The 20,284-nt window shown below is 38.7% G+C and overlaps 1 protein-coding gene across 1 annotated transcript in view; it reads left to right on the top strand.

The window, feature by feature from the left end:
• The window catches only part of onecut1 (one cut homeobox 1), a 60,714-nt gene extending 42,709 nt beyond the window's left edge, over window positions 1-18,005 (top strand). The window contains exon 2 of the mRNA XM_028823107.2: window positions 12,682-18,005. Coding sequence (XP_028678940.1) covers window positions 12,682-12,974 — 293 coding nt within the window. The 3' untranslated portion in view covers window positions 12,975-18,005. The remainder of the gene's footprint in view (window positions 1-12,681) is intronic.
• Window positions 18,006-20,284: the final 2,279 nt, after the last annotated feature.

Here is a 20,284-nt window from a genome sequence, read left to right as displayed (position 1 = left end):
ATTGATAGGAGTCTGCTCAGCGCCCGTCGCTCTGCCACAGATGTTAAACTGTCCAGCTCCATGCCAATAATAGAGCCTGCCTTCCTCACCAGTTTGTCCAGGAGTCCCTCTTCTTTATGCTGCCTCCCCAGCACACCACCGCATAGAAGAGGGCGCTCGCCACAACCGTCTGATAGAACATCTGCAGCATCTTATTGCAGATGTTGAAGGACACCAGTCTTCTAAGGAAGTATAACCGTCTTTGTCCTCTCTTGCACAGAGCATCAGTATTGGCAGTCCAGTCCAATTTATCATCCAGCTGCACTCCCAGGTATTTATAGGTCTGCACCATCTGCACACAGTCACCTCTGATGATCATGGGGTCCATGAGGGGTCTGGGCCTCCTAAAATCCACCACCAGCTCTTTGGTTTTGCTGGTGTTCAGGTGTAGGTGGTTTGAGTCGCACCATTTAACCAAGTCCTTGATTAGGTCTCTATACTCCTCCTCCTGCCCACTCCTGATGCAGCCCATGATAGCAGTGTCGTCAGTGAACTTTTGCACGTGGCAGGACTCCGAGTTGTGTTGGAAGTCCGATGTATATCGGCTGAACAGGACCAGAGAAAGTACAGTCCCCTGCAGCGCTCCTGTGTTACTGACCACAATGTCAGATGTGCAGTTCCCAAGACGCCCATACTGAGGTCTGTCTGTAAGATAGTCCACGATCCATGTCACCAGGTATGAATCTACTCCCATCTCTGTCAGCTTGTCCCTAAGGAGTAGTAGTCTGTAGTCTGTAGTGTAGTCTGGTGCCTTTGCACAGTGAACACCATTGTGATTCATGAGTGTATTACAACTCTTTCCATGGTCCTCCAATGTGAATCCTGGCAGATTAACCAACCTGCTTGGAGTCATTTAGCGATACAGGGATCAACACAGAGAATTTACAAAAACCCTCTCATAATGAACAATATCTCAAGAAGCATTACGTACATTGTTTAATTGTTTCTACATTTCCACACTGTCGATATTTATGTGATCTTCTCACAGTCAAACAGAGAGTTGTTAGCAGAAGTCAAATCAGCAAACTTGTGATTTTATTTAGCACATCTTGTGAAAATGATGTTTTTTAAGGGAATAGTCTACCCAAAAATATATTTCTTTACATGTTACTTGTCATGAACTTAGATCTGCGTCACTGCTTTTTGCAGACAACCTGCTCACATTGGCTTCATCAGGCTGTCAGCACACATTTGGATAGTTTGTGACCGAGTGTGAAGCAGCAGGGATGAGGACCAGCTCCTTTGAATCGGAAGTCATGGTCCTCAGTAGGAAAAAAAGGTGTTTGTCCTCTCTGAGTGGGAGGTAAGTTGCTGCCTCAAGTGGAGGAGTTTAGGTTCCTCAGGGTCTTGTTCGTGAGTGAGGAGAATAGGGATGGTGACATCAACAGACGGAACAGGGCAGCGAGTGCAGTCATGCGGTCACAATACTGATCTGTAGTGGTGAAGGAGGAGCTGAGCCAGAAGGCAATCTCTCGATTTATCAGCCTATCTCAGTTCCCTACTCGCATGTACGGTCATGAGCTCTGGAGCTCTGGTCACAAAGGCAAGACTGTGGCTGTATCATTTGAGGAAGTTGAGGAAATTTAGGGTATCCCCATTGGAAACTATGGAAAGCCTACTAACCCAGAGCATCACATCCTGGTATGGCAGCGGCACAGCGTAAGACCATAAAGCCCTGGAGATAGTGATTCAAAAAGCAAAGCGTCTCACCAGTTGTGCTCTGCCCCCACTACAGGACATTTACAATAGGAGATGTAGAACCAGAGCAATCAAAATTATTAAAGACCCTTCACACCCCATGAACTGCCTGTTCCACCTACTGAAATCGGTCGGACATTTCTGTAGTCTTATGGCTAAAAATGAGAGACTTAAACTGAGCTTCTACTCCATAAGACTTCTGAATCAGGACATGCCACTGCTGCTCAACCCTCATTAATCTAAGTATTCTTACTTGTCTAAGTAATTTTTTTATTTACTTATTAACATAATACCCCTGTCATATTCTCTATTTATGTATCTGTATCTACATTATCTATCACTTATATTATTTCTCTGTTGAGCTAATCACATGTATAATAGTGTATGAGGAGGAGGTTAGGAGCACACGCTGATACAGCGCATTGTCGCACCCACCACATGACAAACCAACTCAGGATCCCAGATTAGGACCGAGTGCAACGGGTGGCACCTCAGCACCACACCAGTTTAGGTGGAATGGAACACTGTGAGGTCTTTTTATGGTGGCTGGAGTGCCAATTCTGCCACCGACCACCAGGTTTTTCCCTGCAGGTTGGAGGGCCGACCTGCAGGGTTGAATGCAGATTAACGTCATACCCAGGACGGAGCAATTGCAGGTTAAGGGCCTAGCTCAGGGGCCCGACAAAGTAGAGTCACTTTTGGCATTTACGGGATTCGAACCAGCAGCCTTCCTATTGCCAGAGCCATCACTCCACCCAATAGTGTATGTGATGAATAAAAATGAATCTTGAAAGAATGAGGTTTGCGGGTACAAGAAAGAAAGAAATGGAAGAGGAAAAAATCGTTTGGATGACATTCTCAGAAAAGACAAATCTACGATATAAAGAAAGATTGGTAAAATTTAAGTGTAAGCCATAAAATAAAAAAAATAAGAAGATCCATGACTGGCAAGAAATGAGTTATGAAATTGGGTTGGAATAAAAACCTGCACAGCTGAGCATGAGGAGTTTTGATGTACAGGTGAGCCATTCACATAAAAAGCATCCGAATTTCAGTTGTATGGGAAAAGTTCTGCCTCAGTTTACCTCAAATTGTTTTAGATATAAGACTTTTTGGTTAAAACTTTGCTTCACTTTAGTCTTTAAGTACAGCATAATCTTTATTTTCTCTAGTAAATTGGTTAACAATCTGTCATTTTTGTTTTAACTCTTACTACGACTCTGATGGTCTTCTGCTTACCGCAGAAAAAAAAGACCTTTTTCGATCGTTGTCACTTAAATAGACCCTTCTGTTTGAGTAGAAGGACTTCTCTTTCCTCTCTAACTCTAAATCATAACCCTAACTGGAATATGAGAGGCACACAACCTGCATCTAGTGCTATTATTAATTTAGTTTTACTAGTTTAATTTAAAATCACCAGTGGGATATAGACACACTTGAAAATGGCTGCTATAGCTTTCTAGGGTAAACAGGTGCTGTGACTGTGAGTGAGTTTACATTAAAACATTCGAACAATCTGAACGAGAACAGGCCATTCAGTCCAACAAAGCTCGCCAGTCCTATCCACTTGATTCTTCTAAAGTAACAAACATCAAGCCGAGTTTTGAAAGTTCCTGAAGTCCCCCTGTCTACCACACTACTTGGTAGCTTATTCCAAGTGTCTGTAGTTCTCAGTGTGAAGAAAAACTTCCTAATGTTTGTGCGAAATTTCCCCTTAACAAGTTTACAACTGTGTGTTCTTGATGAACTCATTTTGAAATAACCATCTCGATCCACTGGACTAATTCCTTTCATAATTTTAAACACTTCAATCATGTCATCTCTTAATCTTGCACACACATAGATAGATAGATAGATAGATAGATAGATAGATAGATAGATAGATAGATAGATAGATAGATAGATAGATAGATAGATAGATAGATAGATAGATAGATAGATAGATAGATAGATACTTTATTAATCCCAATGGGAAATTCACATTCTCCAGCAGCAGCATAATGATACAATAAATAATATTAAATTAAAGAATGATAATAATTCAGGTGAAATAACCAGAAGAACGTGAATAACCCACTTGAGGTAAAAACCTGGCTTCTTAAAACATTTTATTTTTTTACATTTGTCACAATCATAGTCAAAAGACATCGAAAAAGGTTTGGGGCAGCCACCCATATATTGTGCCCTGGTTGCAAATGGATAATTCCTTTTGAGTTGTTCACAGGTCTGAGTTCAAAACAGAACTGATTTTTAAGGTTGTAAAGAAGATGGCTTGACAGGAAGTGACATCATCGAGACCAGAATTTGATGTCTTCTGGACCGGAAGTAACACCATCGATGGCCCGCAAACCGGAAGTGATGTCATCAATAGTGCCTGAACCAGAAGTGGTGCTGTCAGGGCCGGAAGTAGCGTGGGGCGAGAACTGGAAGTGACGTCATCAATTGCGTCGGAACTGTGCGGGATTTCCCATGGATGGTCTGAAGAGGATTGGGAGAGAAAGTCAATGCACCTCACCACCCCCTGGTCTGGTGTGGAACTACTATTATTCGGGCCCTTTAGCTGTCTCCCAATTGTGTGTGTATGACACCTTATACAATTTTTTGTATTAGGAATTTGTTAGCTTTGGGGTCCGAGCGCAGGGTCAGCCATTGTGCAGCACCCCTGGAGCAATTGCAGGTTAAGGGCCTTGCTCAAGGGCCCAGCAGAGTAGGATCCCATTTGGCAGAAACAGGGATCCAAACATCCAAACTGGCAACCTTCTGGATATCAGCGCAGATCCTTAGCTTCACAGCCACCACTCCGCCCTTTGTGTTTACACGCGTATGAAATTTTCTGGAGTTCTTCGTTGTCGAAATGCTCTAATGTTATTAAATTGCGCAAAAAAAAAGAGTTAGACATCATCACAGGCCACCGTGAATCTGAACAGTATGGCACTTGTGATTATTGTCTTGTTTTTTTAACACATGTTTAGTCAAATTGATGCTTTATTTATAGATTTCTGTTAACAGAATGCACACAGCACACTCTTTTCTGCTTGGTTGTGTGACCGAGCCCTGCAAAGGAATGGCGTATCGGTACATGTAGTTCTTGCCTTACACCCAGTGCTGCTGAAATAATAAAAACAAGGGTATTTTTACTTCAATGAGACATGCATGAGGTTACTTGTTACTTCAAAAAGTAATTGGACTACTTAACGTGTGTTACTTTTAACGTGTTACCCTACTGCTCTCAAGATTGTGTTGTTGAGTTTAGCTCTGTATGTTTAGGTCGTCCTCTTAAGGTTAGCGGTGTCTGAAATATCGAGACAGATTATTTCAGCCAGGAGAAGGAATAATGGGATCACCACTCAAACATTTCAACATGATTTAAAGTGTTTAAAATTATGAAGGGAATTAGTTCAGTGAATTGAGACTGTGACTTTAAAAGGAGATCATCAAAAACACGGGGGTCAAAGATGAAAACTTGTTCAGGGTAAAATTTTCCACAAACATGAGGAAGTTCTTCTTTACACAGAGAACCACAGACACTTGGAATAAGTAAGTAGTGTGGTGGACAGTCGGACTTTAGGGACATTCAAAACTCGACTTGATGTTATTTTGGAAAAATTAAGTGGGTGCAACTGGCGAAATTTGGCCTATTCTTGTCTAGTGGTGGCTCTGAGGCTAGGGATCTGCACTGGCAATCGGAAAGTTGCCAGTTCGAATCCCATAAATGCCAATAGGGACTCTGCTCTGTTGGGCCCTTCAGCAAGGTCCTTAACCTGCAATTGCTGAGTGCTTTGAGTAGTGAGAAAAGCGCTATATAAATGCAAAGAATTATTATTATTAATTATTATTAGTTCTGGAGTGGCCAACTCTGATCTTGGAGAGAGGCTCTTGTCACCTCACCCTTTCAACACTGCCTATGGTGGCAAAGGCAGAGCGAGACATCTGACCACCTTCCTCACACTTTCTGTTTCCACCATTGTGGCACAAGAAGTAGTGAGATTCACACCTCCCATGCTAACACCTTGTCTCACTCACTGAGGTGCAGATCTCACCATAGCTAACTGTGAGTTTTCTGAAACGGCGCTTTGTCAAAAGAAAAATACTTTAGAAACCAAATGTTGTACTGTATTTACAAAGATCATAACTAGCATATACAAAATCTTAACAAACAACAGATAAAAAAGCATGAATTGACTGGCCGGCTAGCCTGGGGGAATACAGATGAAGTTAGATTTAGGATATACTCACAATAGCAATGTGTTCTGTGTCGTGTAATAAGGACTGCTGAGAGGATCATAGGGGTCTCCTTCTCCTCAATCCAGGACATCTTGGGATTAATAAAGTATCTATCTATCTATCTATCTATCTATCTATCTATCTATCTATCTATCTATCTATCTATCTATCTATCTATCTATCTATCTATCTATCTATCTACATCTTGGGATTAATAAAGTATCTATCTATCTATCTATCTATCTATCTATCTATCTATCTATCTATCTATCTATCTATCTATCTATCTATCTATCTATCTATCTATCTATCAGACACTCTGTCTGCGTAGAGCCTACACCATTGTGAAAGACGTCTCTCACCCATCACATGCACTGTTTGACCTCCTGCCGTCAGGCAGAAGATACCGTAGCATTAGCACCAGCACAGCCAGGTTCTATAACAGCTTCTTTCCCCAAGCTGTCAGACTTTTGAACTCCTACATGACACCCAGTACCATATCCGTACAACATTCGCCCAATTATGTACTGTCACTCTGGTTTTTATTATGGATCTCGAGCATTGTTCAAGCATTATAGTCCTGCAGCTTTAGTCTTGTTATATTGTATTGTTGCTCTGGGTTTTGGTAATATTATGGTGTATGTCAGATGTATGTTGTTTTGCCTATGCACCGGGGACTGTGATGAATGAAATTTCGTTCAATCATATTTATGTGAATGAATGACAATAAAATTGAGTCGAGTTGAGTTAGTGTGATCACTCCATGTCGGGCCAACTGTACCATGCCCTGGCCGGCTTGAAAGAGATGGACCCAAGGCACGGTTCAGTAGGATTTGGGAAGAGTGTGATTGCTAAACGTGCCCGAGCACAGAACGCATGTGGTGTCATTTCATTTTATACCGTTTAACTTAAAACCAGGTTTTTATTCTCACCTTACAGATGAACATGAATTGTAGTTGACAAGAAAAGCTGAAAATTCCTCCCTTAGCATCATCTGTCTCTGTAAAAAAAATCTTCTTGTATGTGCGACATGATTAACAGCAAAATGCTGTGCTGCAAACTCAATAAATCTGTAAGAGGGTAGAGTTTTATTCTGCCCCACAACACTCCAAAAATACACTAAATAAGGAAAATCATTTTGACACATATGCTTTCACTCTGTGTTCGGATGTTTTCATTTTACACAAAGCTGCATGGTCATGACGAAAGCGAGCCTGGGCCCAAAACTATAAGCGCAGTGTGAGTGCAGGTCAGTAAGGAGGCGGGGGGACAGTCGTGCTCAGGCACGGTATGGAACAAAAGATCCTGGTGTGAGTACACCCTAAAGGCCATTATCAGACCAACAACACGGTGAACCTCGAGTGGGAGGGATAGGATGAGTTTATGAGCCCATTTCAGGGAATTAGAAATATAAGCATGGGTAGGAATGGGGGCTGAGTCTACCTAAGGTGAGCTATGCCTATACAGGTATGGAATGAAGCAGGTGAACCAGCCGGCACAATGACATCCAGTTGGTCCAGGAGATACCTTAAGGTAGCCAGATGAACATAAACGCAGGGTAATAATGAAGATCTCTCTCCTGTTTTTGCTATTTTCCATTCTGATGAGGAGCCATTTCTGCTGCCCTGTGCCGTTGGCATGCTGGACCAAGGGCGCGCCAGAGCACATCAGGTCAGGGCTTAATCAAGATGTTAAGACAGAGAGACACCTGGTAGCCTATTATCAGGTTGTATTATTTTAACCTACATATTTGTTATCTGCTTTTATTTTGAGCATATTACCTATAATACATGATAAATACATTTCTAACTTTTTCTCCTGCCTTTTCTGGCATTCCATCTTGTTGCCTGAGATCATAGATATAAAAGGTCCCTAGTCCTCCTGGGAACCCCCATCCATCTTTAAATATAAACTGTGTGTAGCTGCCAAAAATTTAAGGTGTGGTTAAGCACGGAAAAGATACGTGCCAAAAGAAATCTCTCAGTCCAAAAGTTCATTTTTAAAATATTTAGTGAAAATTAAAAGAAAATAATCCACACAAGAATAAAAGAAAAAATAGTTACACACGTAGAATAAAATGCAAGAAAGGGGAAAAATGTATCTTCTCTAAACTTAGCTTTTCTTGAGAAACTTTAGTTATTTCTTTACTTAAAGATTCTTTACTTCTTCTTCTCTACTTAACTCTTTCAGGGCAGATGTCGACATTTGTCAAAAGGAGGAGTTGACAATAGTAATCAACTATCAACTGTGACAAAACCAGCCGTTTATGTTCTAGTTGGTGTCTTGTTGCTAGAAAGAAAGTTAGCTTTGTTGGTTTTGACCGAGATTTCCTGTACTCCCATGAGTAGAAAGGCACAAACAATGGCAAAAATGGCCCTGACACCTGGCGAGAGATCCAAGTGGATGTGTAAAGCTGAACACTCCGGAGACAACGTTTTGCCTGTTCTCTCTGAACTGGACTATGACTTGTCAGACTGGTTTTGATACTGTGGACGAAAGGTCGAGACAACAGCAAGCAGACACCAATTCAAATAAGCAGAGTTCTTTTATTTTTTACCATTCTTGATGAGCAGAGGGTGCTTGCTTTACAGAGCCTAAGTGCAAAAGCCCCCTCATAGGGGGGTGAGTTGTATTTTTATAACAGAGACCTTCAAAGAAGCTGTTAGAAAAAAAGTAAGCTCAGTTTCATCCAAAGGTCACAGAACATTCTTACACAATTTGTTGATTACAACGGAAAGCAGAAATTCTAATCTTTTCTTATATTTTTAATTAAGCTTATCAGTAAACTTGTTATACGTTTGGCATCTTAATTGGACGATAACCAGACACTGCTGAGACAAGCTTGGGTGTAGCCAAAATTGCATTCCACACATGCAGTCCTACTCTATGTAAGCACGCTTATTTTATCTGTTATAAAAATACCTAGCCACACAGAGAACATGCAGATTTTCATACAGAAGCTAGCAATAGATTTTAAATTCCATTCCACAATACAAGCGATCGAAAACGATTGTGAGGTTCTGGCTTCAGCTGACTGGTCCCCAGCTATTCATGGTGCTGAACAGGTTCAAGTAGCTAACACGCCTATGGCACTGTTCGCCTGGGAGGACTGCCACTTAACAATGACAAAAGGTAGAAACCAGATTGCAATGCACTGTGACAGTGACCGCTGCTGCTGCCCCAGCCATGCGAAGACAGCCTGGCAGCAAGCCTGCTGCACATTCTTGGCAAACTGGCATCCACAGCCACGTTGTATGTTGATGTCTGTGTGACGCCATTGCTTATCAGAAAACTACATTTTTTGGAAAAAATATTCAGCCCTCAAAGAGTTAAAGGTTCTTAATTTCTTCTTCTGTACGCATTAAGCATACGATACAGTACTTAAATAAACACTGCTTTCTTAGAGTTGTTTCACACACTCAAAAGGCCCGTAGGCCTGCAGACACGGTTTAAAACCTTATGCCGTCCGCACCTTACTCATGGCAAGGCTGTCACTAACTAACTGAAGAATATTTACTCCAAACTGTTAGAAATGGCAAGAATATACCAATTCAATTGTACTTATGGGGGTTATAGGAACCTCTCATAGATTATGCATTGTCATCTAATAAAATATTCATGAATCTTATAGAACTAGGAAAATGGCTCTTACACTGTGTATAACCTGTGCCTTTGGACCTCTGAGGGGATATCCCTGCTCCTCGATTATTCGGCACCTGCAACAAGGGGGGAACTGCTTTTCTTAACACTTTAGGCAAAGAATAAAGTATTAATATCGGAATACATTTGCAATTTTAGAATCGCTCAAATGGCAGAATTTTGCTCTGGGCTAATTTAAGTTAGAGTTACTGACATTTTATGAAAGTAAATATCTCTGTAATCTTCACTAAGACGTGAACGCATAGTCCATAAAAAGTTACTGGCTTGAATGATTTGGATAGGACTAAAGTTACAGAGGTCCTCCAATAATGATTACCCCACCTCGTGGTGTCAAACTAATCCCGCCCAAATTGGGCTTTAGTATTATTTACTCCATAAATTCTTCTGTGGCCGCTCTATTTGCTCGCATGTTTTTGATGTTTCTCATTTTTGAATATGTTGTCCCTGTTGTGTGCCCCGGTGCCATTTGTTTGGATTGCTTTTGTTTTCTGTTTTGCAGCATGGTGAGGTTGTTGGGCTCACCTGAAGTAAGTTCTATACGTAGAGTTTGAGGCGTAAAGTAAACCCTTAGGAGTTCTTTTGAAGGCTATCATCTGTTTCTAGGTTAGGAAATCTTTCTCCATGTTGCTTTTTTATTTATCTCCTCCACACTACTGAAACCTACAAAACCCAGCACCATATAAACTTCTTTTTTATTGATTTAGCAAAAAAAAAAAAAATGAAGTAGAAATCTTGATAGCTTTCATCATCCATCCATCTCATCCATCCATTCTCTTCCACTTATCTGATCGGGTCACGGGGGCAGCAGCTTGAGCAGAGATGCCCAGACTTCCCCCTCCCCAGCCACTTCTTCTAGCTCTTCTGGGGGAATCCCGAGGCGTTCCCAGGCCAGCCGGGAGGCATAGTCCCTCCAGCGCGTCCTGGGTCTTCCCTGGGGTCTCCTCTCGGTTAGATGTGCCCAGAACACCTCACCAGGGAGGCGTCCAGGCAGCAGCTCTACTCTGAGCTCCTCCCGGATGACTGAGTTTCTCACCCTATCTTTAAGGGAGAGCCCAGACACCCTGCGGAGGAAACTCATTTCAGCCGCTTGTATTCGCGATCTCGTTCTTTCGGTCACTACCCATAGCTCATGGCCATAGGTGAGGGGAGAGCCTGCAGAGTCCATGTAGGGAGGACCCAAGACGCGAACCCTGGTCTCCTTACTGCGAGGCAGAAGCGCTACGACTGCATCACCATGCTGCCCTGTAATAATAGTTCCGCAATGTCATAATTGTAATATTAATAATGTAATCATAATAATGTAGTAATAGATCCGCAATGTCATAATTGTAATATTAGTAATGTAATCATAATAATGTAGTAATAGATCTGCAATGTCATAATTGTAATATTAGTAATGTAATCATAATAATGTAGTAATAGATCCGCAATGTCATAATTGTAATATTAGTAATGTAATCATAATAATGTAGTAATAGATCCGCAATGTCATAATTGTAATATTAGTAATGTAATCATAATAATGTAGTAATAGATCCGCAATGTCATAATTGTAATATTAATAATGTAATCATAATAATCGGTGGGTTGGCACCCTGCCCGGGATTGGTTCCTGCCTTGTGCCCCGTGTTGGCTGGGATTGGCTCCAGCAGACCCACGTGACCCTGTGTTCGGATTCAGCGGGTTGGAAAATGGATGGATGGATAATCACAATAATGTGATCCGCAATGTCATACTTGTAATATTAGTAATGTAATCATAATAATGTAGTAATAGATCCGCAATGTCATGATTGTAATATTAGTAATGTAATCATAATAATGTAGTAATAGATCCGCAATGTCATGATTGTAATATTAGTAATGTAATCATAATAATGTAGTAATAGATCCGCAATGTCATACTTGTAATATTAGTAATGTAATCATAATAATGTAGTAATAGATCCTCAATGTCATGATTGTAATATTAGTAATGTAATCATAATAATGTAGTAATAGATCCGTAATGTCATGATTGTAATATTAGTAATGTAATCATAATAATGTAGTAATAGATTCGCAATGTCATAATTGTAATATTAGTAATGTAATCATAATAATGTAGTAACAGATCTGCAATGTCATAATTGTAATATTAGTAATGTAATCATAATAATGTAGTAATAGTTTCTCAATGTAATAAATGTAATAATAGTAGTGCCATCATAATAATGAAATAACAGTCTCACAATTGTCCGCTTTTGAAGTTTTGAGTTAATTTACATTTATGTATCTATTTTGCAAATTGGACAATACCTCAATAATTCCTAATAAGCAGTTTACTATAGTATTAACATTTTTGATCGGTTTATTTGTTTTTTGATATTTACTGTACATCTTCCATAGAATTTTTAAAAATAAGATTACACAATTCAGGCTTTTGTCCTGATACCCGTGTTCTGTTTTTTTAACCTAATTTTCTAATTTCTGTTTACATTCACCATTATTTTTAGCAAAGTGGGCAATACATTGAGAATTTTGAATCTTAATCAGTATGTGAATGTTAGCATTTATTAAAAGTCAGACTTCATTTGTGTTGATCACAGGACAAGATGCCACCCTCTGCTGCCATCTAGTGGGTAGTCACTGAGAAAAGGTGCCCACAGACATACATTAATGACTGTTTTTTTTTTTTGGTGTTCTTTATTTCGCCTTATACAATTTCTTGTATTAGGAATTTGTTACTTTTCGCATACCCCTTGGGGTCAGAGCACAGGGTCAGCCATTGTACAGCGCCCCTGGAGCAATTACATTTTAAGGGCCTTGCTCAAGGGCCCAGCAGAGTAGGATCTCTTTTGACAGTGACGGGGATTCGAACCGGCAACCTTCGGGATACCAGCGCAGATCCTTAGCCTCAGAGCCACCACTCCGCCCATATATTCCCATTGAATTGTACATTTATTTGCTTAGCAGACACTTAAATCCAAAGCGACTGGTTTATGTTTAATCAAACGAAATGTTGAAAAAAACTGTAATTGTTTATTGACATTGATTCTTCTACTTTTTTTTTTTTTTGTAGCTTGCAAGAGAAAAGAACAAGAACATGGCAAAGGAGACAGGGGAAGCGTGACCAAAAAACCCAGGTTGGTCTTCACAGATGTCCAGCGTCGAACTCTCCATGCAATATTCAAGGAAAACAAGCGTCCGTCCAAAGAATTGCAAATAACCATTTCCCAGCAGCTGGGTTTGGAGCTCACCACTGTCAGCAACTTCTTCATGAACGCCCGAAGGCGAAGCCTGGATAAGTGGCAAGACGATGGCAGTTCTAACTCAGCTAATTCATCTTCATCAAGCACTTGTACCAAAGCATGAAGGAATAACCATGAACTGAGCCTCGGTGGAAAAGCTTTAAAAATTAAAAAAAAAAAAACAAACTAAAAATGAATGAAACAAAGAAAGACAAACCAGGACCTCAAGATAGCAGGTTGATCCTTTTAAACTGTTTTCAAATAAAAAAAAGACAATATGATATTTATAATATCCAAAGAAAAACCAAAGACTTCTTCCACCTGCATTAAGACTTTGTTCTGCAACACACTTTAATAGGATTTCTTGCAAAAAAGACACTGGTCGTACACCTTCATATTCATCATCATCATCATCATCCCTCAACGTATTTGGCTGTTATGGCGGTCTGCAGCATTGTGGTTCTCGTAATTGAATGGACATTATCCCAAAATATGAGCCATTTTCTTTTTGTTTCAAAAATGCCATGAAGGTGTATGATGTTGAAAACAATATATATATATATATATATATATATATATTTACATATAGTTTATATGTATGTATGTATATATATATATATATATATATATATATATAGACACATAGTGTGTGTACCATAGGTCAGAGACATTGTCAGGACAGGACAATGAAATGGGTTGTGCCTCAGTATGGCTCGAATGTTTGTGGGATCGTCTATTCGATTCCCGTCTGTCAGGACTTGAACCCCGAAAGCTCCGAGATTTCTTTGACTTTTCCGTTCAGTCCTGTCAGGGCCATTTTTAACCGACATCCGACACAGCAGTGCTTTCTCCCTATTTGTAAAAGGGGTTTGTATCCAGACCAAAAAGAAAGAAAGAAGGAAAAAAAAAACAAAAAACAAAAAGTAAAAATAACTTTTTAATACTATAGCATACCAAAGAAAGACAAAAAAAAAGTTATTTTTAAAGCAGAAAATCCAAAGATTATTTTTTATGGAATACTTGTATTGAATTTTTTTTGTGTGTCGTTTCTTAATCGTAAAACAGCAACCATCCAGCTCTCCACTGTAATAACTTGATAGCAGTTGTCTCACATTCAGCCAACTAAGTATACAGGGGTTCAAATAAAGGCGTTATATAGAAGGGGGGCTAAGAATGAAACCCCTTCGTAAAGGCATTAAAATCAAATTTTAAATGCCGACACAATAGAAATATATTATATATACACATGTATTAAAATAAGCTGCCTTTTCTGCCGAAATGTGGCATGTTGTAATATCGGATATCTCGGTAAATGGGATAGAAGTTCTATGCATGCACATTCATAAAGAAGAAGACGACGTTCAGGTTGGGGGGGGGGGGGTCTCCTCTGTGACAGTTTAGCACCCCCCCCCCCCCCCCCCCAACATCCAGGGTTGGTTCTTACCTTATATCTGACGGTGTATCAGAAAAGTCGGTTAAAAACCAGACGACTAACGATAATTAATTTTACGTAATTCTGGAATTTACAATGCCTCCATAGTGTATCCAAGTGTGCTTTTCAGTTTAAAGCCTGTCATTTCAACATACTTAAAATGTCAGACACTGATAACAGCAATACATCACACCGTCTTTGTTTAACATTTCCAACGACTCCTTTCTAGTCTAGTAATTTCCTTTATTTGCTGTTTACTGTAATATGTGTGAGAGTACCAAAACAGCTCGTTTTTCCATTTTATCTTAATAAGTTACTTTCTTTTTTTGATGTTTTTTCCGCGCTACGTAATAATTTCAGGGATCTTAAGGCACTATGTTGATTCTTATTTCTATATATAAATTTATTATGTGTATATTGTAAACTACTATGTAATACCAGCTGCTAATGACCAAAGAGATCTAACTTACCAGCACTGCATTTCTTCTTTTCTTTCTTTCTTTTTTCTTTTTTTTGGTCTGGATAAAAGTGATTCATTACCTGAAAGCTTTCAAAATATCTCCTCCATTCAGTTCATCCCCATTTCTGCTTCTCTTCCACTTCTACTGATAGGAATTCCTGTCGGTCCACATCAAGTCATTTTCTTGGTCCTTCAAGCCTCTTCCATCATCAGATCCTGTCAAAGCTGCCTGAATTCGCTGACGGTGAAACAGTCCGTGTTGCTTTAAAGCAAAAGAAAGATGAGTGGATTTCCGATTTCTTAATCACGTGAAGTTGAAATCTGTTTCTGTTACTTGAGTACAGCAAAACGCGTATCTTCCAAAATGTTCGTAAAGGTCTTGCTTGATTATACGGAAAAGTCATTTCAGAATGAAAGTTGCATATTTTTTTTAGCCACTACAGGTAAGGTCTCCGTATTCACGGGGGTTACGTGTCAATACCACCCACGAAGATTATAACTCTCACTTAAATATGCAATTTGAAATGTTTTTCACGAATCGAATCCTGCTAGCGTAGTTAAAGGAGATACGAGATCTTTAACAAATACGTAAAAGAGATTTACTTCTGTAATTAATAGATACAATAATCATTTTAATACAACTTAACGCTCTTAACAATTACCATTTAAATGAACAGAGGAAAAAATAAAACCTCTCACCAGGTTGATTGCTTGCTGTAGGAGCTTCTGTTTCTGTAGAAGAAGAAGAAGGATCAGGCGAGGTTGAGATTTCACGCTGTGCGGTTGGCGTATTTTTACATTTCAAAAACATCACGACAGGAACTTGATTTTTCTTTTTGTTTAATGCGTTCAACCAAGCTGTAAACGGTGTTCAAATGTCTTCAAGATTCTCAGATTACGTTTACGTCAAATTCATAGAAGAACTACGCAAAGGCTTTTTGGCGTCACGTAATGCTGTGGCCAGGTTCTTCCAACCTAACCTTCATTTGATTCGTGCTGTTGCAGCGTTTGGACTGAGGAAGTGACGTCAACTTGCCGCAAATTCTTGGAATCCGCGAATATGGAGACCTTATCGTATGTTATGTGCAATTCTGTTAATTTTCATATTGTGTCATTCTCGGTAGTCCAGTGCACAACGGTTCTCAAATACAAAAACGAGAGCGCATATCTCGAAAAAAGACTAATCTAATCTATTTCATGTGATATTCATTTTTAAAGATGATTTGAGATGTTATGCCAAGGGAGAAAAAAATTATAATTGATAATTAAAATTCTTCCACTGCAAAATTTTAAGATTTAAAACCTTCAGTCTCTTACCAATATTTCAAAATGGACCCTTAGACTAAAATTATTGCAAAAAGAATGACTAAAAGTGTAATATATTTATTTATGTAATCACATTTACTGTGAAAAGATGAGCTTTAATCGCCACAGATTTTCGACTAAACTTCAACAGAAGTTAGTGGTGTTCGATATTCCAGACTAAATCAGAAATACTAAGTTGAACCTTTTCTGTTTATTTGACTTCTCAATGTACAAAGCCGCTCTTGTTCTTGCTGCGAAATCTAACCGTGTCCGCTCAAAGATCTCTGACTCTCGTCGCCTTGTCACGTTGTCAAAAAACGAGCACTGAATGTAAACTTGATCCGCGTCTCAGACAACTTCGGAGATTCAAGTCATCTGCAATAAGTCAACGTTTAAGATCTAACCAGTCGATTGGTAATTGGATATGTACATTTTAAATAAAATGAGATTTGTAGCACTCATTCTGTTTTGGTTCATCATCAGGAGAGCAGAAGTAGTAAAGATGAAAATTACAAATTAATGAATCCGTATCACCACAGAAAAATCAACGACTTTAAGCTTTGTAAAGCATAATAATTGTGAGTAACAAAAAAAATGTCGACATTTTGTTGTGGTTTTGATTTTTTTTTTTTTTGTTTGTTTTTTTCTTGCATCATGTGCAATATAACTGTTAAGTTAATCATTGACTGATCTTCTCCATCATCACATACCATCCCATGCATGCCATGAGTTCCGAGTGCAGGACGGTTTAACACGCCCTTCTCCCTGTTCATGTTGCCTCCCCATATAATGCATGCCGTACTACTACTACTAACTACTGCCCACCATCATGAGGGAGGGTGGGACTGGCGACACATGGAAACTATGCATTTTAACAAATATGAAGAAAGCACTATGTAGGCCGATCTCATTTTCTGACCAGGTGCATTTGGGACGCGGATGGTCTGCTGAATGGATGGCGGTCCACATTTTGACCACTTTTCTGGCCTTGTTGTTTCTTGTGGTGTGGTTAGCTTTACAAATATATTTGGTAACCATTTACATGTATATGACGAAGAAGCAAAGTTAAGAAGTACCTGCTTCCATGTGTAAAAAAAAAAAAAAAAAATGTTTAAAGATCTACTATTTATAGTGTGAACCAAAGACGCTACCTCACTCGATTTCCATTCGTGATTTTAATCACATTGATGATACCAAAGAATACCAAAGATTTTTTTCCTGCACGGCCTTCATGAATGAGGTGATGGATGCTTGGCCTCTTTTCTCGTTGTCCCTTCACGCCACCCAAAACACCCGTCTACCCGATGCCCACCCCCACCACCCCCCAACACTGTAACCCCTGGTCCTCACTCAGTGTAACCTCTATTCATCAAAAGAAAAAAATAAACAATAAAGCTATAGGCGAACATATTGCAAACTTTGTAAAACTCACAGGACGAGTGCCTTGCTTGAACCAAAGTGTTAAACCGCTGTTGACCTCTACGATCTCACCTTATAGAACTCTTCGAATACCTCAGCCTCTAGAAAGGCCACTATTAAAGAAGAAGAAGAAGAAGAAGAAGAAGAAGAAAAAAAAAAGGAATAATTTTTTTTTTCACCGTGGTGCTTTTTTCCAGTGCAACCATGCAATGAAAAAAAAACATTCTTTGATACCAAAGGAAATTTCTTTCCACTTTTTTTGCTGACAAACCAAAGCTCTTCTTTTCCCCTCCACCTCTGACCCCACTTCTGTGTACCACCTCTTGACATCTCTGACATGCAGGTCGTGCATTTCTTTTACCAATTTCTCCGAATACCTCATAGTAATAAATCTTTAGGGTTATGTTGTATAGAGAGTCTATGTGATTAAGGCAGAACTTAACTAGTTTGATAATTGTTAACATGACTTAACAAAAAAAAAAAAAGACAAAAAAAGCTTTATAATTATTTATTTTGTAGATTTGGCAGAACTGCTCTTTTATGCTCACGGAAGAAGTGTTTCGAAGATTGGTAAAAGGTTGCAGGAAAGAAAGAAGAGAAAAAAACGAAAACGTTTATTTTTGATCGAGATGTTTTTTGTGTTAACTCGAATGACAGTAGGCTATTCTTTTTTACAGGGTAAAACCAACTGCTGTGATAATGTGTTTATCTCCCGTGTCCCTTCCCTATATATCTGTGATTTGATTTAATTTATTTGCCTTTTCGTATTGCTTATTTAATCACATCTTTAATTTATGCATTTGTAGAAAAATATAGATTTGTACATAGTAGGTTTTGAAGAAAACAAAAAAAAAAAGACAATTTCAACAAAAAGCAGCCAAAGCTTTATGTTACAAAGTTATTTTTCACGCTAAGATATTTACAAAGGTAAAGGATTTTTTTTTTTTTTTTTTTTAATTGCAGGGTGTCCTTTCGGGAAAAAAAATATATATATATATCTTAGCAAGCACTTCAATATGTGTTCTGAACACTGCCAGGTTCCAAAAAATCCTGATAATAAACAAGAATTGCCAATGAAAACAGAGTTTAGAAAGAAAGGGGATGCTTTGTTTTCCTGGAGGCAAATCCAATGGCAGTGTACGTGTGTGTGTGTGCGTGTGTGTGTGTGTGTTTTTTATTATTTTTACTTCTCAAAAGGGTTGTTTTATGGGTAAGACTGCACATCCAAAGATTTATTTTAAAAAAAAAAAAAGGAAAAAAAAATACAAAAATAAAACTTGTTTAATGTCGAAAAGCACTGGCATTTGTGAGATAGAACTGTTGAGCTTTTATTTGCCATTCGCACGGGTATACAAGACAGATGGCGTGAAAAGTTGTAGACAAGCTAACTTGACTTTGGGAATCTGGTTTAACGTACGATCCGAAGAATCCAAAAGGAAGGAATAGAGCTTTGGGTCGCTGATGTTATGTTTCCTGCACATCGCGGGACGCAAACTCGGATAAGGCAGCTGGTCTGCCATGTAGCCATGCCACAGGTCTGGGTATGTATATTTTTTTCCATGTGACAAGGCTACAATTCTGCACCTATTTATTTACGGTGTGATAACATCAAGCAAACTCGCTGGGAATCGGTACTCTTTTAAAACAGTAAACCAAAATGTGTGTGTGTTAGGGGTTTGTTTTTGTTTTTTTGTTTTTTCTCACTTTGTCAAAAGTTGAGAAAATAAAAAATCAACCAACTAACAAACAAACAATCTACAAAGCCTTGAAATGCCACGGAAACCGTATCTTCAAATTTCTACCATTGGCCTACCTTGCAACTGCTTCGTGGGCTCCGATTTTGCCAAGTGCTCATCTGTTAAGTTAGACCTGGAGCAAGTGCAAAATTTTCTCGTTACAAGAAAAATGAAAGAATAAATAAAACGTGTTATTATTATTTTTATTATTATTAACGTTTAAACAAATTTCATTGACTTCCACTTTCTGAGTCCGGAAACATACAGTATACTCAACTTAACTGACATTTTCTGTTTAAATAAGAACATCAGTCGGATGAAACTGAAGGGGTTTTGTTTTTGCATGTTTGACGTGTTTTCTCGATGTTCTTAATTTTCATTTTTATGTATTTTTAGATGATTACGGTCACTTCAGGGAGTTTTTTAGATGCTTTGGAATAACACTAAGAACTGAAAGTTTCTTAAAAACAGATCCTTAACCACCTTTATGAAGTTTGTGTCCACTGTTAAGTGTGATATCTGGAATTAATTTATGATGAAAGACTGACTGGATTGTCATGTTAAGTCTAATTAAGTCATTTTTTGATTACTTTCACAATGTAGTATACTTTGAAAAGTTTACATCCATTTTGGGAATATAGCTACCCAGTAATTATAATTTTTATATATATATAAAATATAAAAAGTTAGTGTGCTAGTGTCTGTTCGTTTATCTCACAACTACTCACAAACTAATAAGCTTGGTCTTAATCATAAAGCTTAACACCTGATATATTCTGGGAAATTCAAAAATTTTAAGTAATAAAATGCAAATTTTGTGTTTTATTTTAGGACTGTAGGTCCACATGTTTCACTAATTTTAATATTCATATAATAGACAATTACTTCCAACAAAAGTAAAAACCAAAGGCTTAGGCTTTGCCCGTCCCAAGGTAACACACTCCAGATGGCCAAATATAAACTTGGAGGCCTTATTTGTGGGATGACACTCATATGTTTAGTGAAATGAATAAATTATTGCAATGTAGCTACAATATAAGTTGCGTTCCTCTATTGTGAAATATATGACAAACAAGTTTCAA

This window comes from Erpetoichthys calabaricus, chromosome 17, assembly GCF_900747795.2.
Source record: "Erpetoichthys calabaricus chromosome 17, fErpCal1.3, whole genome shotgun sequence".
Classification (NCBI taxonomy): domain Eukaryota; kingdom Metazoa; phylum Chordata; class Cladistia; order Polypteriformes; family Polypteridae; genus Erpetoichthys; species Erpetoichthys calabaricus.
The sequence above is the reverse complement of the archived record's forward strand: the minus strand, read 5'-3'. Positions and strand labels throughout refer to the sequence as shown.